Genomic DNA, 23,241 nt, shown 5'->3' with positions numbered 1-23,241 from the left:
AGATGAAACCGCCCTGGGTGGTTGATGGGGGCCGAGGGGCCTCAGCCCAGGCTTCCCAGGCTTCACAGAGGAGGCACAGATTCTCCCGGCCTCTTATAATCAAGGTGAAGTGAGAAGGAAGAAACCTGGGTTGCAGGAGTCCAAAGAGAGAAAATTTCTGGGCATTGGAGCTGGGGCATTGACATATTGGTAGGAGTTCTTGGCCAGAGACTTGGGAAAGGCATGATAAGAAGTGATAACATCATGTGCAAAGGCTCAGGGGTAGGAAATGCTAGTGAGCCCTGGGAGTCAGGCCTGAGCAGCCCATGTCCCAGAGAAATAGCTGACCAGGGCCAGATGACGGCTGGACACCTGCTGGGCACCCAATGCCACACGTGTTCTTTAACCACAAGCTCCGGGAGCCAGTAGGGTTCTGATGCTCGGCAGTGAAATGCCCAGATTGTTTGGGAAGATCTAAAAAAAAAGCCCAACACATGTCAGCACGGCTGTGAGGGAACAGGCAGCCGCAGCAGGGCTGGTGGGAAAACACACTTCCCGGCCACATGGGGGAGCCACTCGGCAGCTTTCCTACCATGGCTGACGTGTGCACTCCATCCACAGCTCAGCATCCGTGGGAGGGACACACGGGGGGGCCCAAGGGGTCTGCCACCCATCGAGAGGGGGCCACGTCAATAAGCAACTCCAAGGACAGGGGACTAGCACGCAGCCGTTCAGAAGCACACGGACACAGCCAGAGCCCCAGAGAGACCGAAGGTGTCCGCAGCCTGTCTCGGGGTCCTGACTTCTTTGGGGGCCTGTTGGTAATAAAGGCTGAAAGGAGACACAAAAGTGCCAGGGGGGTGAGGTCACGACCTCGGAGCTGGGGCAAAGGGGATTTTAGCCTTCTCTGTCACTGTAAATGTTGTATAACGTTAACATTTAAATGGCTGAAAACTCTACCATTGTGTTAAAAGCTCATGATACCTGGTGGGAATGTAAATCGAAAGGGCAGCTGTGTGACCTGTATCACATGGAACAGCGGCCACTGTCCCGGGTACGGATTCTACGGAGGCCCTTGAACAGAGCTGAGTGGTGGACGCTGTTGTGGCGAATACCTGCGAAAAGTGCCCAAATGTCTGAGCGAGGACGGCCCTTCACGTGGCAGGGAGTATGCCGTGGTGAAAAAGAAGGGGGGCGACTGCCGTGCCCCGACGTGGGGAGGATTCCAAGCTGGGTTGTTACGAGGGGAAAGCAAGGTGGAGGGGTAGATGGCACGCCGCCGTCTAAAAACTGGGGAAAGCCACGTACGTCTGAGTTGGCTTGAACGTGCATGCAAAATTCTGGAAAAAACATGGAAACTACTAACAGCGGTTACCTGATTAGGGAGGTGGATAAAACAAATGGGGCAGGGAGACTGACTTTTCACCGGATGCCTTTTTATACTCTGGTGCTTTGAACCACGAGATGCAGTACCTATGCCCAAAATACAAGGAAACTGGTCTGCACAGAAAAAAAAAAAAAGCAGACGCTGTCAAATCTCTAAGAGCGTGGGGAGGGAATACAATCTCGCCGGTGAAAGTGGAGTGACCCAAAGAGTGGAAGCAGTGTGAGGGGCGGCGGGGACCCAGGGGGAGGGCTGGGCCCCCCCCACAGCCCAGAGAGCAGCCGACCGTACCTGAGGGGCCCACGTCCCACTGCGGGCCTCGGGCGTCTCTTCGAGCAGGAGATGCTCCCTGAAAAAGAGAGCAAGGGGTCCTCCGGCAGTGTGCAAGCCCAGATCCCAATCTCCCACGGCAACCCTCCTGATTGGCCTGTAGCACCCCCTCTTCCCAGCACAGCACCCCAGTCTCCCACACCAACCCTCCTATAAGCCAGATTTGAAGCTCGGCTCTGAACCCATCCCCCGCTCCCTGGCCTCCGTCTGCCTGTGCGCCCACCACACACCTCTGCTGCAGCCTCACGGGCCGTCCCCACTTGGAACGCCTGCCCCGGCACATGCTGTCTCTTGCACCTTGATGCCCTTCCCTGCACTGCTCTCCTGGGCGACGCCTATTGACCCGTCAGGGCCCAGCCCAAACCCTGCCCTCAGGGACATCCTCCTGACCAGGGCTGGTCAGTCTCCCTGGGGTACGTTCTCATTATCCTCCTTGGAAGCCCTGGTTCAATCACTGCTGTACCCATTTCCTCAATGTCTGCGATGGGAATCCCGTCTGAAGTGTCAAGAATAGGGCCGAGCAGATCTGGGCAGCTTGGGGAGGGAGGAAGGAGGTGGGGGCGGCACAAGAGACCCTCCTCTAGGATCCCAGAGGACAGGAGCAGAAGGAGGGGCTGGGCGTCAGGCCCCCCTGGGACACCCTCCCCACGAGGTCCCAGAGGCTGACCTGGCCAAGGGCCCCGAGGGCACAGGGCTGCTGCGCGGGGGTGAGCCTGGAGTCCACCAGCCCGCCCAGGGGCGGTTCCTTCCCGGGAGTGCGGTTGTAGTAGCTGTGTTCTGTCTCGTCCTCGTCCCCCCAGGCCGAATCCTCCGGCCCGTTCAGCCTGCGGACACAGAGCCAGCGGGAGCACAGGCCCCAGCACGGGACGGGGAAGGGGCTGGCTCCCAACAGGGTGCCGAGGACCCCAGGCCCAGGGACCCTGACCGCCCCCCATCAGCTGAGCGGTGGCACCAGGAACCGTTGCTGATGGAGGGTCTGGGTGCCCCTTTCTGCCCATCAAAGGGGATCCTGCACGAGCCTCAGCGCTTTGGCCGAGCCAAGCAGGGCCTCAGAAAAGCTGGTCTCCACTCCCTTTGCCCACGCCAGGCTTGCACCAGAGCCCGGAAGCCACGACTTAGGGTGGCGACACCCCTCAGCATTGAAAACGCCCTCGCCCTCTGGCCCCGGATGGCGCCTTTGAAGTTTATGCCATGGAGACTCATCCAGGCAAGCGTGGTTCCTAAGAGCAAAAGACGGGAAGCCGCTGACCGCTGCTGAGTCAGGGAGGGACAGCAGGTCGCAGTGGGGGCCCCAGAGGAGGGCCCTGCAGCCCGGGGAGGAGAGGGGCTGGGGCCGCCCCAGCGTGCGTGTGCGAGGGGCGTGCAAGCCCGTGCGAGGGCCACAGGGGCGTGTCCAGCTGCACACGCCGGCCCCTCATCGGTGCATATCGGACTTCCAACAAATTCATTTTTTCACTACTTATTCTAGCCAATTCCTGTCTGTCCAGATATTTAAATAGCCGACCGCAGGCCACTGCCTGTCTCTGCCGGCCCAGGAGCCGAGGACGGTTTCTACACTTTTACGCCGCAGAACTGTTAAATGGCTAAGAAAACATCCGAAGAACACCATCTGATGACATGTGAAAGTCAGACGGAATTCAGAGTTTGGGGCGTCCATAAATACAGTTCTGCTGGTACACAGCCCACCGCCGACTGCTCACACATCCTCCTTGGCTGCCTTCCGCCACAACGGCTGAGACAGCAGGGCGTGCAGTCCGGCCCTTTGCAGAAGCGCCGGCCACCCCCGTGCAGACTAATGACGACAGTATGACGGCCACCCCCCGCCAACCAGTTCCCTGAGCCCTCGCCTCAGCCGGGAGTGGGGATGTTGTTATCCCAGCTTTACAGATGCGGAAATGGGGTCCTGGTGGTCGAGCCGTGGGCCACGAGGGGCGCAGAGCAGGGAGGGGACAAGGATCCAAGCCCGGGGAGGAGGGGCAGGGCCGGCAGAGGTGCGGGGGGACGGGGCGGGCAGGCCGGTACCTTCCCGGGGGGACGACAACCCTGGGGGGGCTGTGCAGGTACTGTTTGAAGCGCAGCTCGAAGGCTTGGCCCACGGTGCTGATGACGCTCTGGGCGAGGCCCTCGCAGCACTCCAGGATGTGGCAGGCTGGGGGTCGTGGCGCAGCGTCAGCGGGGCCTCGGCTGGCTGACGCGCTCCAGCCCAAGGGCCCCTCCCGCCCCCGGGCCTCACCTCTCTGGTTGATGGGGTCCTTGGCCACGTAGGCCACATAATCCACCATGTCCTGGGGAGAGAGGGCAGCGGGCGGAGGAGTCCCAGCAACACGGGGGGTGGGACCGATGGGCACAGGCAGGGGGTCTCGGGGCTGGGGGGACAGAGGGGCCGGGAGTCCACCCCCAGTCCCGGCCTTACCGTGTCACCCCCCGACGCAAAGGAGATGGACTGCATGTGGTGGCTGGCGATGATCTGGCCGAAGAGAGACCACCAGTCACGGGGCTGCCGCTTCAGGGTCGGGGGAGGAGACGGGCTCGGCCGGTCACTAGACCAAGGCCACGGGGGGGGGGGGGCCGGAAGGACAGGGGTGAGGGGATGAGCCATCCCCTCGACAGTACGCCAGGATGACCGAGAGCCCCACTGGACGGGCAGCCCCGCAGCCAGGGCAGGACGCTGAGACCCACGGCCACGCGGCCGCACGGGAGGACAAACCCGCCCCGCGCTGGTGGGCATTCACACACGTGTGCACGTGGGCGCCAGGCTCAGACACGTCACCACACCCCCGACACAGACACACAGACACACGTGCTAAAATCCACACGCGTCCCGGTGCGCAGTTCACACCAACACCTGCACTTCACCCAAGCCCACCCCCCCCCACCCCCCCACCCCCGCCCCGCGCCCAGCATGCCTCCAGGCTTCACCTAGGTGAGTCCACAGACCCCGCCCTGGGCGGGGCTGGCGGAGGCTGGGGGGAGGGGCGGGCGGCGCTCACCTGGTGCGTGGCGGGAACGGAGAGGTTGAGGCCGTCGATGGAGATGCTGACGGCGATGCTCATGCCCGCGAAGCGCAGGTTGCTCTTGCCCAGGATGGAGGCCAGTGCCTTGTTGGGGGCCTGCGGGGGGCACAGGGCACCGGGAAGGTGGGCCCGCGGTGGGGCTCCAGCTGGGGCAGGCCCCGGGATGGCCACGACTCGCTCCCACCCGGAGGCCATGGGCCCCTCACCCACCTTCTTCTTCCAGGAGCCCCGGATGCCAGGCACGGCCTCATGGAGCCGGTTGATGGCTTCCCTGTGTGGGCGGAGGAGGGAGGGGGCTTAGAGAGCTTGGAGTGGAGGGAGCAGAGGCTCAGAGAAGGGGGGGGTCAGAGGGCGATGGGCTGAGGAAGGGGTGCAGTGGATCCTGAGTGGGGAGGGGCTCAGAGGAGGGAGGAACGCTGGGGCACCTGGAAGCCTGGACCAGGGGCTCCGGGCTCCCAGCCGCCCACCCCGTGTGCCCCGCAGGTGCCCCTGCCCTCGGCTCTCCCCCTCCAGCTTTCCTTCTCAGTGACCAGCGGACCTCTGAGCCACAGCCCACTTGACAGATTTGGGGGTCAGATTTGGGGTTGCTGACACAGCCCTTCAGCCTGAACCCCAAGTTCTGTGTGGCCACAGGCTGGCCAAGATTCCCATCTGTGGCATAAGAGGATGACCTCTGCTCTGGGCCCCCAGACGCAATGGCAGAACCAACCCTCCCCAACAGAATGGGAGAGACTTCCATGAAACAGCTCATCCCTCCGGAGGGGCTGGAACTTTAACAAGGTCCTGAGGGTCAGATGGACACACAGAAGGCCCTCAATAATGTCAGTGCCGTGAGGGGAACCAAGCCCTCACCCCGCAGGTGGGAAGGCAAAATGGAGCAGTAGCTCCTCAAAGTGTGAAGCGATCCCACCCCCAGGTGCACACCCTGGAGAACTGAAAACACACGTCCACACAAAGCCTGCCCGTGGGCGGCCACAGCAGCTCAACTCACAACAGCCCGAAAGGTCGAAAGCACCCGAACGGCCACCAGCTGAAGATGGATAAACACAATGTGGTCCCTCCACACACGGGACCATCACTCAACCCTGAGAAGGGGGGAATCCCCGACACTCGCTACAGCGTGGACGGACCCTGAGAACACGATGCTCAGTGAGAGAAGCCAGACACAGAAGGACACACAGGGTGTGATTCCACGGATGGGATACATCCAGAACAGGCAGATCCACAGACACAGAGAGTGGCTGCGTGGTTGTCAGGGGATGGGGAGGGGGTGGGGTGACTGCTAATGGGGACGGGGCTTCCTTTCAGGGTGATGGAATGTTCTGGAATTAGATCGCGGTGATGGTTGCATAACTTGGAAAACAGCAAAATACATCGAATTGTACACTTTGATTGGGTGAATTATATCTCAGTAGTGTTTGGGTGTACACTTTGATTGGGTGCATTATATCTCAGTAGAGTTTGGGTGTACACTTTGATTGGGTGAATTATATCTCAATAGAGTTTTTTAATGTCTCTGGTGAATGCACTCAGTCAGTTTTCAACATGCAAAACAATGGGGGCCCCTCCTGCCTCAGCCCCGGTTGTACCCTTGACTCTACGTGACTCAGGTCCAGGCAGCTCGGAACATCACGACACCACCATGCCTTCTCTGCACCAAAAAAAACCAGGACGGTGGGCATGCCCTGGTCGCCTTGGACGGGCTCCCAGCCCCTGGCAGCCCTGCCCTGAGTCTCAACCGGGAGCCAGCAGCACCGCCCCCCCCCCCCGGTGCCAGGACATGCTGGGGCGTCCTCAGCACCCCTCGTGGGACCCACACACTCTCTGAGGGATGCGCTGTCGTCTCCAGGAGATCATCTGGGGTCCGGAGAGCGTGGGTGACCGGCAGGCGGGGACAGAGCTGGGACTGTGCCCCACCCCAGATCGCTCTGACCCTGCAGAGCACTGCTCCCCAAGCCGGGAAGGGGGAGGGAATTGTCGCCGAGTCCACCACCCTCACCTCCCAGCTCAGAGCTACACACCAGACCCCCCCACCCCCGCAGCTGGGCCTCACCTGGTGAGCTGGGTGCGAGTGCTGAAGTCCAGGGAGCGCATGGAACGGAGGACTTCGATGCAGCCCATGTACTGAGGGGAGAGAGCACAGGGTGAGCGCCAGCCCAGCAGAGCCCAGCTGGGGCCTGACCGTGGAACCCAGGCCTTCCCTCCAGCGAGCCGTCCGCCCTCCCCTCCCGCCACCCTGGGCTCCAGCCCCCGCCTCTGTCCTTATGAGGCCCAGCCTGGTTGCCACAGGGCCTTTGCACCAGCCAGCCCCAGCCGTCCCTTCCCCCATCTATTTGCGGACTGCTTCCTTCCCCAGCTCCAGGCTCCCGGTCACCTCCTCAGAGCTGCCCTCCCTGACTGTAAGGGAGTTGTTCCCTGGAAGCGGTGGATTCCTCCAGGCTCAGTCCTGGCTGTTCGTTTAACCATCTGCTGTTCATTCTCTTTCTGCTCCACTAGAAGGTCAGCCCAGGAGGACTGGACGGTGGCGACCCTGTTCACTTCTGCGTCCCCAGGGTCCGGGACAGAGGACGTCTGGCCCGCGAAGCCCAAAGCTTTGACTGTCTGACCTTTTCCAGGGAGAGTGTGCCCACCCCTGCCCAGATTACCATTTCTACGGAAGGTAATTCGGTAATTCAAAATCTCCAAGAGACGATGCTGAGGGACAGAGAAGGCAGGAACAGCCGGGGGAGGGGTGGGGCAGGGTGGCCAGACGACGGCCACCAGCACCCCCCAACGTGCTGTCTGCACAGCTGGGAGGGAACCTGGCACAGCCATTTGCAGAGTCTGTCATGTGATCCCATTGATGGGAAACGTCCAGGACAAGAAAATCCACAGGGACAGAGAGTGGGTTCATGGTTGTCAGGGGCTGGGGAGGGGCGTAGGGGGTGACAGCTAACGGGGACGGGGTTTTTTTGGGGTTGATGGAATGTTCTGGAACTAGATAGATTTGGTGGTTGCACAACCTTGTGAATGTACTAAATACCACTGTACTGTGATTTCAAACGGTCAATGGGGGACTTCCCTGGTGGCGCAGTGGTTGGGAATCCATCTACCAATGCAGGGGACATGGGTTCGAGCTCTGGTCCGCGAAGATCCCACATGCCGCGGAGCAACTAAGTCCATGCGCCACGACTACTGAGCCTGCGCTCTGGAGCCTGCGAGCCACAACTACTGAGCCCACGCGCCTAGAGCCCGTGCTCTGCAACAAGAGAAGCCGCCGCAATGAGAAGCCCGCGCACTGCAGGGGGGAGTGACCCCAGCTCGCCGCAACTGGGTAAGGCCTGCGTGCAGCAACAAAGACCAAATGCAGCCAAAAATAAATAAATTTTAAAAAGAAAATTAAAAAAAGAAAAACAAAATGTTAATGGTAGGGACTTCCCTGGTGGTCCAGTGGTAAAGAATCTGCCTTCCAATGCAGGGGACGCGGGTTCGATCCCTGGTCGGGGAACTAAGATCCCACAGGCCACGGGGCAACTAAGCCCACGCACCACAACTACTGAGCCTGCGCACCTCAACGAGAGAGCCCGCGTGCTACAAACTACAGAGCTCATGCGCCCTGGAGCCCGCGAGCCACAACTAGAGAGAGAAAAAAAACCCACAGGCCACAACTAGAGAGAAGCCCGGGCGCCGCAACGAAAGATCCCGTGTGCCGCAACTAAGACCTGACACAGTCCAAAAAAAAAAAAAAAGAAAAGAAAGAAGGAAAGAAATAAATAATGGTGAATGGTTAACTTAGTTATGTGAATTTTACCTCAATTTTTAAAAATATTTATCTATTTACTTACTTATTTGGCTGTGCCGGGTCTCAGTCGCAGCACACAGGATTTTTTAGTTGCAGCATGTGGGATCTTTTTTCTTTAGTTGCGGCATGCGGGATCTTCATTGCGGCATGCAGGATCTTTAGTTGCGGAATGCGGGGTCTTTAGTTGCGGCATGCATGTGGAATCTAGTTCCCTGACCAGGGATCGAACTGGCCTCCCGCACTGGGAGCATGGAGTCGTAGCCACTGTGCCACGGGGAAGTCCCCTCGGCTTTTAAAAAATGATACACGCACACATGCTTTGACCCTGAAACTCCATTTTGAGGACTTTATCCCACAGACACACCAGACTGCAGGCTCCCTCTGTGTGCACAGGTGGCTGTTGGGAGCCATAATCCACCTTCCCCCCAGGGCTCCGCCCCCACCCCACCCCCACCCCCGCAGGACTGGTGCTGGGGCAGGTGCGCAGGTATTTACTGCCACCACAGCCCCGTGCGCGGAGTATGCCTTCCTATGCTGGCCCCGGGGGTGCCCTGCCCCCGGCCGCCTGCCCCTCCCTTCCTGCGGGACTTGCAGCACTGGAGGAATAAACAAGAAATTGCAGACACCCCAAAACTTGACACATCTAGGGTTTTGAGGTCCAACCCAGGACGCCAGTTAGGTTGGAATTTCCCATAAACGATTAATATCGTCTTAGTGTATGTCCCAAATAACGCACAAAACATACTTATACTGACAATTGTTCGTGTTCATGGGAACTTTACGTTTAACTGGGCAGCCTGTATCTTTGCTGAACCGAAATAAATCGCGGTGCTGGGAATGGAAGAGTCTGCAGCTGTGAAAAGAGCAAGGTGCCGACTAGAAGCCACAGTGCCTTTTGTGTGGACAAGGGGGCCAAGGAGGACACACGTGCACACAGCATGTGCGGACACTGTGTGTTTGTGTGTGTGCGCATGCACATGTGTGGGTGACAGGCTCTAGCAGGACACAGTAGCTGCTTCTACAGATGCCGTTGGCTGACTGTAAAAGTGGCCACCAGTTCCTCCCCTCCCCCATCCAGGCCCTGGGTTGGCCGTAATGCAAGCAGCACACGGACAGGCACGGTCACCCGTCACCGGAGTTTGCTCCCCTGCTGCTCTTGGGACCCTGCGACCCTGCCGGGGTACCCTGCCTGATGACGAGACACATGGCCCACCCCCATCTCCCCAGCTGACAATCGCCATGTGAAGGAGGAGACCATTCAGCCCCAGCCGACCCACAGCACCACAGGAAATAAAAAGTGTGTGTTGTTTCCATGCACTAGGTTGTGCGATGGTTTGTTACACAGCAGAAGCTCCCTAGACAGTGACCAGGAGAAGAGAGGGAGTAAGGCAAGTGAAGATCCAGGCCAAAGGGAACAGCAAGTACAGGCCAGAAGCGGGAACCAGCTTGGAGAGACCAGACTCACTCCAGCGTGGCTGGAGCAATGAGAGATGAGAGGATGTGGGACCCTGGAGCTGTGATGAGGAGCTGGGTTTCATTGTGACCAACTTGGGGGGCCGTGGGACAGCTTTAAGCAGGGAGGTGAACTGATGTGTCTCACCTTCATTGCATGGATGATAGACGATGTATGGATGGATGGAGGATGGATGGAGGATGGATGGATGATGGAGGATGGATGGAGGATGGATGGATGATGGAGGATGGATGATGGATGGATGGATTGAAGATGGATGATGGATGGATGGAGGATGGATGGATGAACGATGGATGGAGGATGGGTGAATGATGGAGGATGGATGGATGGATTGAAGATGGATGATGGATGGATGATGGACGATGGATGGATGGACGATGGATGATGGATGGATGGAGGATGGGTGAATGATGGATGATGGCTGATGAGTGGATGATGGATGATGGGTGGATGGATGATGGATGAATGATGGATGGATGATGGATTGATGGATTGAAGATGGATGATGGATGGATGATGGACGATGGATGGATGGACGATGGATGAATGATGGATGGAGGATGGGTGAATGATGGATGATGGCTGATGAGTGGATGATGGACGATGGGTGGATGGACGATGGATGAATGATGGATGGATGATGGATGGATGGATTGAAGATGGATGATGGATGGATGATGGACGATGGATGGATGGAGGATGGATGAACGATGGATGGAGGATGGGTGAATGATGGATGATGGATGGATGATGGATGGTGGATGATGGATGGATGGATAGATGGACGGATGGATGACAGATGATGCAAGGATGATGGATGATGGATGGGTGGTGGATGGACAGGTAGATGGAGGGACGGATAGACAGGTCCGCAGGGACTATGTGCCAGGCGTGCGTTAGACACGTAGAACCTCGAAGAGAATTAGCTGTGGCCCCTGCCCCCAAAGCAGACTCTCACACTGAGTGGACAGCTTTGCTGGGTGCTGGCGGCTCAACAGGTACCCTCCCTCTAACAGAGCATGCGTCTGCGTGGGGCATCCGTGCTGCAGGGCCCCAGGGTCTGAGGGGTCTCATTCACCCTAACCAGTGTACAGCTCATTCTGGTTGTGTGATTGAAATCCTCCCAGTACCCCCAGCCTCCCCCCGGGTGAAGTGGGTGCATGACTCAACTGCACGGGAGAGGAGATGCAACACGGGTCCCCTTCCCGGAGGGTGGAGAACACACTACGAAGGCAGGGAAGGTAAGCAGGTGGCTGAAGCGCCTGCCGGGCAGCGATGACACTGATAAGCCGCTTGTCGCATGCCGGGCCCTGTTCCAAGTGTGCTGCGCACATGACCTGTCAGCCCGCTCCACCCAAAGCCCGCACTGCGCAGCAACATGACCCTCAGGAAACAGCCCCGAGGGCTCTGTAACCCGTTGGCAGTCACAGGTCGTAGGCGGCAGAAATAGGATCTGAACCCACAGCCTGGGCTCTGGAGCGCCCCCCGGCCCTGCAGGAGGCGGTGAAGACGGCAGCAAACGACACGCTCAGGGGCCAGAGGGGCCCAGTGCTGCCAGACCACCTGATATCCAGGGCTTTTGCCTGAAACACCCCAATTTGTAAACAATGACAAGGAATTTTTATTTTTAAATAGAAGAAAAAAAAAAGGCAGAGGTCAAATTCAGCCTCGGGCCTGCCAGGGAGCACGACCTCTGACCTAGGATCCCAACGTCTCGGAAGGCCAGCCGTGGTGTGTGGGTGACAGCCCCAAGGCTCTGTCCACATGCCCAGCCTCACAGCCTGTGAGAGGGACCTTAGTGGAAGGGAACCTCTGCTGATACAACCAGGTTAAGGATGTCAGGGTCAGACGGTCCTGGATTTAGGATCGGCCCTAAATCCGATGCCACACGTCCTCACGGGAGAAAGGCAGAGGGGGGCTGAGGGACAGACACGTAGGGAGAAGCATGTGGAGATGGAGGCAGGGCTGCGGCCCCAGACGCTTGGAGACAGACTCGCCTTCAGAGCCTCAGAAGGAACCAGCCTGCCGACACCTTGATTTTGGACGTCTGGCCTCCAGAACCGGGAGAGGATACATTTCTGTAGTTTTAACCTCCCAGTTTGTTACAGCTGCCCCCGGGAGACCGACAGAGAAGGCCGGGAGGGGACCCCAAACGGCGGATTTGCAGCCCACCTTCCCCTTCGCCAACACAGAAACAGAGGCCACCCAGAGCCGGCCCTAGGATGTAAGGGGAAAACTGAGTTACAAGTGGGAAAACTGAGGCTCAGAGCAGGAAAGGGACCCAGCCGAGTTCACACAGCACACCAGGGCGGACACAGGACGAGCACCCAGCTCACCACACTCCCCGCAGGACGCGCCACCCCTCACGGTGCTATAGGTCCTGTACCATTACTACTTAGCGTTTTCATTTTAAATAAACTCCATTTATAAACATAACTGAGTTTATTTCTGAAGGCAACTGTAGGAAACCCCCCCAAAGTCCATAAACTGGTGAATGGATAAACAAAATGTCATCCGTCCAACACACTGGAACATTACTTGGCCATGAAGAGGAGAGAAGCCCCGCCACTCGCTACCACGTGGATGGACCCTGAGGACACGACGCTCAGTGAGAGAAGCCAGACACAGAAGGACACATGGCGTGTGGTTCCACTGATGGGAAACGTCCAGGACAGGCCAATCCACAGACACAGGGAGTGGGTTCCTGGTTGTCAGGGGACAGGGAGGGGGTGCAGAGTGACTTCATGGGGACGGGGCTTCCTCTGGGGTCATGAGAATGTTCTGGAACTAGATCATAATGAGTGTTTCACAAATCTGCAAGGGCACTAAGAACCACTAAATCGTACAGCTTAAATGAGTAAGTTTTATGACACTGAATTACATCTCAGTTTTTTAAAAAATGTGCATGGGGAAACAAAAACAAAAAGGAGAAAGCAAAAACAGAAAAAGAAAAGAAAATGTGCATGAGTGGGAATTCCCTGGCATTCCATGTTCAGGACTCTGAGCTCTCATGGCCGAGGGCCCGGGTTCAACCCCAGGTCGGGGAACTAAAATCCCACAAGCCGCATGGTGCGACCAAAACAAAAAAAAAGAAAGAAAGAAAAAATGTGGCATGAAGAAAAGAGGAAACTGCATATTGCTACCATAAAACTTGGGTTTGATGCCTAGCAGTGTTTCCTAATAACCATTAAAATAAACACGTAATTAGCAAAATGAGAAGTGTCCATCCAGGCAGAACTGTCCATTTTTGCTAAGACGAGTTAGTGAACGTTTGTTGGGCACCAGGCTGCTTGCAGAGTGTCAGAGTCCCCCCTCCACAGATGCAGTTGAGGAACAGACACACAAGGCTCTGGGCGGAGGGGCCCGGATGGTGGGGACTTGGTGGGGCCGGCGAGGGGGCCCCGGGCAGCAGCGGACTGCCTTTGCACATTTGAACACACCTATGTTACCCTTCCCTTTTAAAGGTCTGACCAAAAAAAAGTACATCCCCACAGATATGTATTGATTATAACGGAAACAAATGGGGCCTTGACCAGGGAGAAACATCGCCTTAACTGAGTGCGTTAGTCTCCTGGGGGGCGGCCTCGAACAACAGAGACTCCGTGTCTCCCAGTCCTGGGGCTCGGACGCCCAGCATCCAGGTGAAGCAGGGCCGCGCCCCAGCTGGAGGCCCAAGGGAGGCCCTTCCTGCCTCTTCCAGCTACTGGCGGTGGCCAGCAGGCCTGGGCTTGCAGACACATCCCTCCGGCCCCTTCCTCTGTGGTCACGTGGCCTCTCCCTGTGTGTCTGTGTCCAGATTTCCCTCTTCTGAGAAGGACATCAGTCACACTAGATCTAGGGTCCATCCTGCTCTAGGAGGACCTCACCTTAACCTCATTGCACCAGCAAAGACCCTATTTCCAAATGAAGTCACATTCTGAGGCCCAGCGGACATGAACCTGGGGGGACGCCACTCTCCCCCGTACACCAAGCGATCAAAGTTTCCAGCAGCCGCGTCGGGATGCACGGGCACCCCTGCCTCCCGACCAGACGCACAGAGGCTGGCAGAGCCGGCCTCCATGCTCCCTGCCAAAAACGCACAAGGCGAGCCCGCCGCGAGCATCACGAGCCCAGCTGAGGGCCAACACAAACTCAGGGGCAGCCTGCAAAATCGTGGGGCGCACTCCTCCAAAATCTGGGGAGCCCTGCACTGACGCTGGTCCTGGGTCCCCAAGGACTTCAGAGCATCCTCCTGGGCGTTCGCGTTTGTGAAAAGCCCTCACCATTCACCACGACTCCAACCTAACACCATTTTACACAGAACTCGAAGCATCTAAGGGCATTTTTTGTTTGTTTTCTTTTCTACCGTGGCAAAATACACGTAACGTTCAATTTAACATCTTAACCGTTTGTAAGCGCACAGCTCAGTGGCATCGAGCACCTTCACATTGTCGTGCAACCATCCCCACCATCCATCTCTAGAACTTTCCCATCTCCCCAAACTGAAGCTCTGTCCCCGTGAAACGCCGACTCCCCACCCCTCCCCCAGCCCCTGGCCCCCACCGTCTACTTCCTGTCTCTGTGGATGTGACTCCCGCAGAGAGCCCCTGTGCCTGGAATCACACAGTATCTGTGCTGTGGCTGGCTTCTCTCACTGAGCGTCACGTCCTCAAGTGTCATCCCTGGTGTAGCAGGCGTCAGAACCGCCTTCCTTTTTAAGGCCGAGTGATGTTCCACTGTGTGGCTGGATCACGTTTTATTCATTCATCCATCAACGGACAGCTGGGTGTTTCTGCCTTTTGGCTGTTGTCAATAGTGTTGCTATGAACATGGGTGTGCAAATATCTGAGTTCCTGCTCAATTCCCATAAGAGAAAAATACTTATCTCCTCCCTAGATGCACACACACACACACACACACACACACACACACACACACACACTCACTCAACCTCACCCATATAGCCAGTCATATACTTATCATCTTCCGGCTCTTTCGGGTGTATACCAAGGAGTAGAATTTCTGGATCACATAGTAATTCTATGCTTAACTTTCTGGTATGGTTTTAATATGCATCGAATGTAATGAAACTTGAAACTATCTTGTATGTTGACAGAAGGCTTCATCGTGTGTCGTTCAGGCTTTACCAAGAGTTGTCCGCTGTTTTGAGAATCACACGGCCTGCAGCAACTCTAATGGTGGTACTGGAGCTGCCAGAGTAACCCTGGAGCTGTTTGTAGCTGTCGTGTGAACGGTGGCTCCTGTCTCTGTCGCTGTGCGCCTAGAGAAGCTTACGCGTTTACACACTGAAACATATTCTATGTTACTGTGAATTGCTGCCTCTGTGTTTCTCCTTTTTATTGCTGTTTTGTTACCTCGTATTGATTTTGGGGGGGATAAATGTGCAGGTAGGTGTTATATACGTGATGTTCATTTCAGGGTGGAGGTTACCAAACACTAGTTATAAATGAGCAGTGGTTAATTCAACGGTATTGCAAGCAGCTGGCTCAGGCTGGTGGTTCTCAAACACGAGTGGGTGTTGGAATCAGCCGGCAGGCTGGTAAAACATCGTTCACCAGGCCCACCCCAGAGTTTCTGACGCAGCAGGTCTGGGGTGGAGCCCAAGAATGTGCATTTATAACAAGTTCCCCGAGGTCTGGGCACCACACTCTGCTCACCATTGGTTCAAGCCAATTTGGTGGCCCACCTCCCCTGCCACGAATGGAACTTGACACCTCCGGCCAGCGAGGTGTGGGGAGAAGAACGAAAGGGATGGCCTTTTCTTCCAGTGGACATGGTTGGATCTGCATGCGATACCTGGTGCTGTGGCCGCTCTTTTGTGACCATGAGGACGGCTAAGCCAGCATGCTGAAGACGGCAGTGGAAAAGATGGAAAGACCTGGGGCTTCAGGGATATGCTCAAGTCATTGAAGTAATCCACCCTGGAGCCATCCTACCCCATTGCCTTCAAGGAATCAGCTGCATTTGCAGCTAAAAACACCTGAGCACAGCTAACCTCCCAAGGTTCCCCACACACCACCACCTACGAGACCAGCCTTCAGGAAAGACTGGGCGGTGGAGACAGCCAGGCCTGGGCCCCTGGGGCAGCTCTAGGTCTCTCTGTGCCCCATTCAAAGCCTTCCTCGTGAGAAACTCGAGAGAGCGCATGGTGAGGGCACCTCGAAAAGCAGAAGGGGCTTGTTAGTAGAATTTTCGTAAAAGTGTAATAGGGAAGAAACCTTGTATTCTATTACAAACTAATCGCTATGGGGATGTTGCCTGAAAGCTTAAATTAAACACAATGGCCCATCTCCGGGAAACCTGCCTCCTGCAGGAGGAAGAAATTAACACCTGCCCTCCGGAGGCTGACGGGAACCAGGAAGTGCTTGGCTTTAGACCCGCCCCTTTCAGTATGGAAGAATCCTGCACGCTCTCTCAGGGAAGATGGCTCTTTGGGACGCAAGTCCACTGTCTTCTCCAGATCAAGTCGCTATTCCTTGCCCCAACGACTCGGCTCTCGATTTACTGGCCTGTCCTGCATAGACCAGTACAAGCTTGGACTCGGGAACAAAAGGAGAAGTGCCCGGCGTGGAAACAGCCCCGATGGAAGGAAACGGGATGGATCCACAGACGGGGCAAGTATCCATCTAGACCAGAGCCGTCCAACAGGGGGGCGAAGTGCCAGGCGACCACTTGAACTTAGCTTAAAATGAAGCAGACTTAAAGTTGAGTTCTTCAGCTGCCCCAGCCCCATTCCAGTGCTCGTGGCCACACGTGGCTACCAATGGGACAGCACGGATCTGGAACATTCCACGTCCGCCTCTGGGCGGCACTGGTCTAGGCTAGTCCCACGGGCAGTTTAGGGAACGTCACAGGACACTGTCTGGGGCTTTCCAGAAAAGGCATCCTTATTCACAGAAGGACCTGGCAGGTGAGGGCTCTTTTCTGGAGGGTGAGGGGACAGAGGAACTGATCTGAGAAAGGAAAAGCACGGCAAGGGTGCTGCATGCGTTTCTGGGGATGGCTGTGCCAAAGCCCCACAAGCTGGATGGCTCAAAACAGCAGACGTTTCTTGTCTCCCAGTCCTGGAGGCCAGACACCCCTCACCCAGGTGTCGCAGGGCCGGGTCCTCCCGGAGGCTACAGGGGAGGCTCCCTCCCGCCCCTTCCGGCCTCCGCTGTAGCTGCCCTCCTGCCTCCCTGGCCTCGAGCTGCGTGGCCAGCGTCTGCACGCGTGTCCTCACGTGGCTTTCTCTCAAGGCCGCCAGTCACTTGGTCCAGGGCCACCCTAATGCAGGGGGACCTCTTCTTACCCAATGACATCTGCAAAGACCCTATTTCCAAATCAGGCTGGGGACACTATTCACCCCCAACACAGATGAAAAGAATGTGAATCCATGACAGGGTCCCCAAGCTGTGAAATTAACCAACCCCAGAGCCGCCACCCGCCCGGGGCTGCTTCTCCCGTGAGATGATCGATGTCGTCGTGGGTCTAAACTGCTCTGGGTCAGGACTGCCGCGATGCCGCTAAGGGCACCACAGCTGCTCCCACCCTCACCGGCTCCTTGACGCGGCTGTGCCTCCGTTTCCTCCCCTAGAAACTGGGTAGGAAATCTCAGGGTTGGAGGCTCCACACTAGCGTCTAGAAACCCAGGTGCCCTGATTGCATCACTGCTCGCTTAGTCTCCCTTTTCTTGTCTCAAAACAGGGACCATTCCAGGGTTTTGTGAGGGTTCTGTGACATCAGGTAGGTGAGTCAGCTGCTGTATTAGTTTCCTCTTGCTGCTGTAACGAATTACCACAAATTTAACATAAATGTATTCCCTTACAGTTCTAGAGGTCAGAAGTCCGACTGGGGCCTCACGGGGCTAAATCCAGGCGTGGGCAGGGCTGGTCCTTCCGGAGGCTCCAGGGCAGCATCGGTTCCCGCCTTCTCCAGCTTCTAGAGGGACCGCACCCCTGGCTCGTGGCCCCTACTGCATCCTCACAGCCAGCAGCGCAGCATCTCCCGTCTCTCTCTGCCTCTGACTCTCCCGCCTCCCTCTTATAAGGACCCTGGGATGACGCTGGGCCCCCCGGGGAATCGAGGGTCCTCCCCATCTCGGGGTTCTTAACTTAATCCCTCCTGCAAAGTCCTCTCTGCCTTGTGAGGTGACACATCCTCGGGGCCCGGGACCAGGACGGGGACGTCTTTGGGGCCGTTAGTCTGCCAACCACCCTGGTAGTTGCCAGGTGGCAACGAGTTCAGGCTCTGAGAGGAGCCTCAGCTCTGGGTCTGGTCCTGGATTCTCACCATGTAACTGCCCTGCCTCCCTGTGCCTCCGTTTCCCCACCTTACATAAGTGGGGACACACATCCCCTCTTGAGGACCCAGGGTCGGACCTGCCTGTCCCTGTGTAATCTGGGATACGGCTGCTCCTGCCTTCACTTCACACTTCTCTGTGAACCGGGAGGGGACTCCGTGGCTCCCAGGACACCTGGTGGAGGCAGGTGCAGGCAGACAAGCGGCTCCCAGGGGAGCAGCAGGCCACGGAGGCTGGTTCAGGCCCCGCGGGGCCACGCCTCTCCAGGGAGCCTGAGTCAGGGCACCACACCCATCAGCCAGCGACTCCCGCTGGCTTGTCTCCCAACGTGGATGCTCTGGTCCCTCTCTCCCCAGCCCCACGCTGCCCTGGCCCATTGCATCCGCTAACCCGACTGCTCCCCAGCCACCTCCGAGGTCTCTCTGCTGCCCTTCCAGCCCCACCTCCAGCCCATTTCCACAGGAAAGATCCTTTCAGCTCCAACGCTGCCCTGCGACCCTGCCTAGAGCCATCCAAAGCCCAGCTTCTCCCCACAGCCCCCAAATCTTATTCCTGCTCTTGTCTTCCTCCATCAGCCCCACCACGTGGGTCTCCGGCGACTCCCCAAATGTGCCCGCTGAGCCCCTGCCACGGACTCTCTCTCCCCAATCGTTTCACGTCTGGGGCCGCAGTGGCTTCAGGTCTCAGCTTAAATGGCATCTCCTGAGAGGCGCCTCGCCCACCAGCCCGGCTAAAAGCAGCCACCAGTCTCTTGCTCTGACATCACTCGATTGTAATTTCTGCACAGCATCTACCAGTGTCTGCCATTTCCCTGTTTGTCTCTTATTTATTTACTGTCAGCCTCTCCCTCTAGAAATCTGAGCCCCGTAAGAGCAGGGATCAGATCTTTCCCATTTCCTACGATACCATCAGCACCTGGCAGGGCGAGGCATGCATTAAATATTTGCTGCATCGATGAAAACGTCGAGATCGGGCTTCCCTGGTGGCGCAGTGGCTGAGAGTCCGCCTGCCGATGCAGGGGACACGGGTTCGTGCCCCGGTCCGGGAAGATCCCACATGCCGCGGAGCGGCTGGGCCCGTGAGCCATGGCCGCTGAGCCTGCGCGTCTGGAGCCTGTGCTCCGCAATGGGAGAGACCACAACGGTGAGAGGCCCGCGTACCACCAAAAAAAAAAAAAAAAAAAAAAAAACCGTCAAGATCATTGGAATAATCCAACAGCCTGCACTTCAACAACACGAGTATCTGAATTCTGAACACTCCTAATCCCCGTGGCCATGGCCAGTGAGCAGACACAGCTCGCCCCTGAGGGGATGTGGTTTGAAGCCCAAGGCATCACCCACAAAACATCTCACTACAAAATCAGTCTTGAATCCAGTGAAGCTGAGATTCAGCAAAAGAAGGGGCCACAGCCAAGTTAGAAGACGCCAGGAGAGAACAGGCAGACCCAGCGTTTGGGGCAGCCTGAGGCCCGGCATGTCTAACAGGCTTCCGGGATGCAGTGGACCCTGCCTGGACCACACATGGACAAGAGTCAAGGCCACTGGGGGCCGCCACAACAAAGCACCACAAACTGGGGGCTTAACACAACAGAAATCTAACCCTGACCCTACTGTTCTGGAAGCTGGAAGTTGGGAATCAAGGTGTGACAGGGCCCTGCTCCCTGGCGGTGATGGGCTCAGGGGAGGGCCCTTCCCGCCTCTTCCAGCGTCTGGTGGTGGTGAGCGGCCACCCTCAGTGTCCCTTGGCTTGTGGACGCATCGCTCCATTTCTCCCCTGTTGTCACGTGGGCCCTCCCGGTGCGTTTGTGTCCAAATCTCCCTCTTCTTATCCAATACACCGCCCTAATCCAGTGTGATCTCATCTTAACTTGATTATGTCGACAAAGACTCGATTTCCAAATAAAAACCATATTCACAGGTTCCGAAGGTCATGAATCTGGGGGGATACTATTCAACACAGTACGGGGGTGGTGGGCGAGGGGGGGAGAGATTGTAAAAGAACCAAAGACAAAACAACCAACTGCAAAGACACAGACCTCCAGGATCCTGGCCCCAAAAATCAGACTGAGGCGTTGTGAATACTGCCGGACCCTGGATGTGACAATGACCTGTGGACGAGCAGGGCCCCGGTGGGCCAGGGGGCCGCACGGAAGCATTTTACGGAGCATCTTCCCCCGGGGCCGCTTGCCTCCTGACGGTTCATCAAAAACTACACACAGGGGCAGACAGGCTGAGCGGGGAGCGTGCAACGTTCACAGGCGTGGGTGCTAGTACGGGCCGGCCAACGGCCCACGTCTCCGTACGTCCAAAAGGTTCATAATAAAACCAGGACAAATGAAGACCTGTTCCCTTACAGCACCTTCCAAGTTCCCGGAGTCTCACATCTCGAATCCTGGGGCCTAGCGGGGCCCGGCCTTTCTGCGCCCCACCTCAGGCCGAGGTCTCCGGTTCTGTAGTCTGGGAAGGAGGTTTCAGTGGGGGTCTGGGTATCAGGACGCCCCCACCCGCGTCCTCCCCCGCCCCCCCGCAGACGGTGGCCGACGGAACGGGGGCTCCGCTTAACCCGCGCATGCGTGCCCCCCTCCCACCAGCCGCCCTCTCCCCGCCCCTCCCCACGTGACGCCGTGGGAACCTGGACCCCAGCGCCTCCCGAGTGGGGGCGGCCCGCTGAGCGCGGGCTGGCGATGGGGGTCTAGGGTGATGGGGAGAGAAGGAAGGACGGAAAGAGACCTGGCTCTCGGGGTCCAGAGTGTCCCAGAGAAAGAAGTGGGGGATGGGAGCCCCTGTGCCCAGGCTGGGGCTCCGGGGAGGATGGGATCTCAGGGTCGCGCCGGCCCACTCACCCGAACGATGTAGGAGACCCCGGGCCCCAGGACCCTGGCGTCCGGGTGTAGCCAGCCGTGCGCCGGCTTGTGGATGAAGCTGCCTTTGCGGATCCACTCGTCGGCGGCGGAGTCCGGGGGCCCGGCTGCCCCCCGCGCGCCCCGCGACCCCCGCGCCCCGGCAGCCCGGCAGCGGCTGAGCGCAGGCAGGGGGCAGGGCGCGGTGCAGCGCGGCTCGCAGGCGCCCAGGACCGCCGCCGCCAGCGCCGGGACGCCGGCCGAGCCGGCCGGCTCGGGCTCGGGCTCGGCTCCCCCCGCCGCCCCCGCGCCCCCCGCAGCCCGCGCCGCCGCCGGGCCGCGGCCCAGGAAGCCGGCTGGGGCCGCGAACTTCCACTGCGGCATGCGCGGCAGCAGCGCGCAGAAGGTGGTGGGCGCCTCAGGCTCCGGGGGTGCGGGGGGCGGGGGGGCCGCGCGCCCGCCCGGACCCTGCGTCATGGCCGCGGCCGCCCGACCGAGCCCGACCGGGCGCTGAGCCTGGCGCGGAGGAGGCCCTCCCGCTCCCTCCCGCTCGCTCCCCGCCCCCGGCCCGGTGATGTCATCCGTCCGGCCCAGCGCGCAGCCGCGGGGGGCTGCGCCCCTGGGACCCCCGGCCCTTGGCTCCCCGGTGCCCGGCGGGGAGGCTGGGGAAACTGAGGCCCGCCCAGGGCACGAGCGCTGACTCGGGTCCGGCAGCCAGGGAGGGAGCGAAGTTTCGAACCCAGGGCCGGGGCAGCGACCCCTCACTTCGCCCCCCACCCGTCGCCCGAGTTCCTAGAAGCACAGAGGCGGGAGAGACTTATAAATCACTTCGTTTCTTCCCTTCTCGCCGTCGGGAAACAGGTCTGGAGAGGGGCGGAGGCGCGGTCAAGGAAGGAGAGCGCCCCAGCCCCTAAGCTTAGCCCCTCTGTTCCTGCCGGAAGTACTTGAAAATCAGGCCCTGCTTTATTTCCCGACAGGGGAACTGAGGCTCCGAGAGGGGAAGGGGTGTGCGCCCGAGGACACGCAGCGCAGACTCGGGCCCTACGCTGCCTTGCCCTGGGCCTCACTTTCCCCGGCTGTAAGCCAGGGGCGCGGGCCGGAGGGTCACGGGCTCCTCCTCCATTTCTGGGGGGCCCCGTCCGGCATCAACTCAACTGAACTCCAGGGCCTGAGCCTCCCAGGCCTGCCGGCTTGTCCGTCCGCCAAGGCCTCAAGGGTTGCCGCCTCTGCACCGGGGAGCGGACGGTCTCGGTCACCCCAGGACCCAGCCTCCCAGCCCGGGGCTGGCCGATCCCCTCCCCTCCCCCTCCAACCCCACCCCAGGCAGGGCCGGCTGCCGGGAAACAAAGGGAGGGGCCGGGGCCCGGGCAGGTGGCAATGGAAGGGAAGGAGGGGCGAGGCCGCTAGGGGCCGGATCGATAAATCAGAGCGGTGAGATCACCGCGCGGCCGCCTCCCGCGGGCTGGGGAGGAGGCGGCGATGGGGCTGGCGGGAGGGGCGCGCGCGGCCGTCATTGGCCGGCGGGCTGGACCGGGGGCTGCGATGCCCGAGGCCCGAGCCTCTCGCCTAGGGAGCCATTGTGCGCCTGCGGTCCGCGAGGAGCGGGCGGGGAGAGCGTGGCCTTGGGTCGGTGTCGGGGGGTGACGTTTGGCGGGGTCTGGAGCCCCCACCTGGACTCTGTGCGCTCTGTGTCTGTTGTGGACCACAAACTTGTGGGCTGTGTGAGGGTTGGGTTGTATGTATATTGTGTGCGGATGTGACCGTGTGTGTGTCCAGGTGTGGGGGGCGGGGAGAGGGAGAGAGAGGAGGGAGTCTGGGTTCCCGCCCAGGTGTGTGTGTAGGGGGTCCTGGTATGTGTCCACCTAGTTGGGTGAAGGGTGTGTGTTCAAGTTTGGCACCCCAGGCTGGGGGGAGAGAGCCGACCCCCACCCCAGGAGCCCTCTAGGTCCTGCCTACTGCGCCCACCCCCACCCCACCCCCTGCCCTCTCCTCCAGGGAGTCGAGGTGCAGTCTGTGTCCCTCCCAAGCTCCTGGGTTAGGGTCTTTATGGGCTGGGGTTTATAACGTGTCATCCCATGGAGGGTTCGGTTATAGGACTCCATCCACGTGTTTCCTTCCCGTCCCTGGGAAAGAGCCGCAGGAACAGAGCCCAAAGGGCA

At 58.7% G+C, this 23,241-nt stretch overlaps 1 protein-coding gene across 5 annotated transcripts in view; it reads right to left on the bottom strand.

Annotated features, from left to right (window-relative positions):
• The window catches only part of SHC2 (SHC adaptor protein 2), a 30,000-nt gene extending 8,441 nt beyond the window's left edge, over nucleotides 1-21,559 (bottom strand). For 2 of the 5 annotated variants that reach the window (XM_060145904.1, XM_060145905.1), the window contains exons 1-9: nucleotides 21,086-21,559; nucleotides 6,761-6,831; nucleotides 4,918-4,978; nucleotides 4,684-4,803; nucleotides 4,107-4,160; nucleotides 3,927-3,978; nucleotides 3,716-3,842; nucleotides 2,361-2,517; nucleotides 1,655-1,712 (exon numbers count right to left, since the gene is read on the bottom strand). In XM_060145904.1, the coding sequence (XP_060001887.1) occupies nucleotides 1,655-1,712; nucleotides 2,361-2,517; nucleotides 3,716-3,842; nucleotides 3,927-3,978; nucleotides 4,107-4,160; nucleotides 4,684-4,803; nucleotides 4,918-4,978; nucleotides 6,761-6,831; nucleotides 21,086-21,559 (1,174 nt within the window). Of the gene's footprint in view, nucleotides 1-1,654; nucleotides 1,713-2,360; nucleotides 2,518-3,715; nucleotides 3,843-3,926; nucleotides 3,979-4,106; nucleotides 4,197-4,683; nucleotides 4,804-4,917; nucleotides 4,979-6,760; nucleotides 6,832-12,134; nucleotides 12,154-20,601; nucleotides 20,621-21,085 lie in introns of those variants that run through there. The other 3 variants (XM_060145906.1, XM_060145908.1, XM_060145907.1) reach the window with 3 other exon arrangements.
• Between the last annotated feature and the right edge of the window lie 1,682 nt (nucleotides 21,560-23,241).

This window comes from Lagenorhynchus albirostris, chromosome 3 (genome assembly GCF_949774975.1).
Source record: "Lagenorhynchus albirostris chromosome 3, mLagAlb1.1, whole genome shotgun sequence".
NCBI lineage: Eukaryota > Metazoa > Chordata > Mammalia > Artiodactyla > Delphinidae > Lagenorhynchus > Lagenorhynchus albirostris.
Note: the sequence above shows the minus strand (reverse complement) of the source record. Positions and strands in the feature narration are given on the sequence as shown.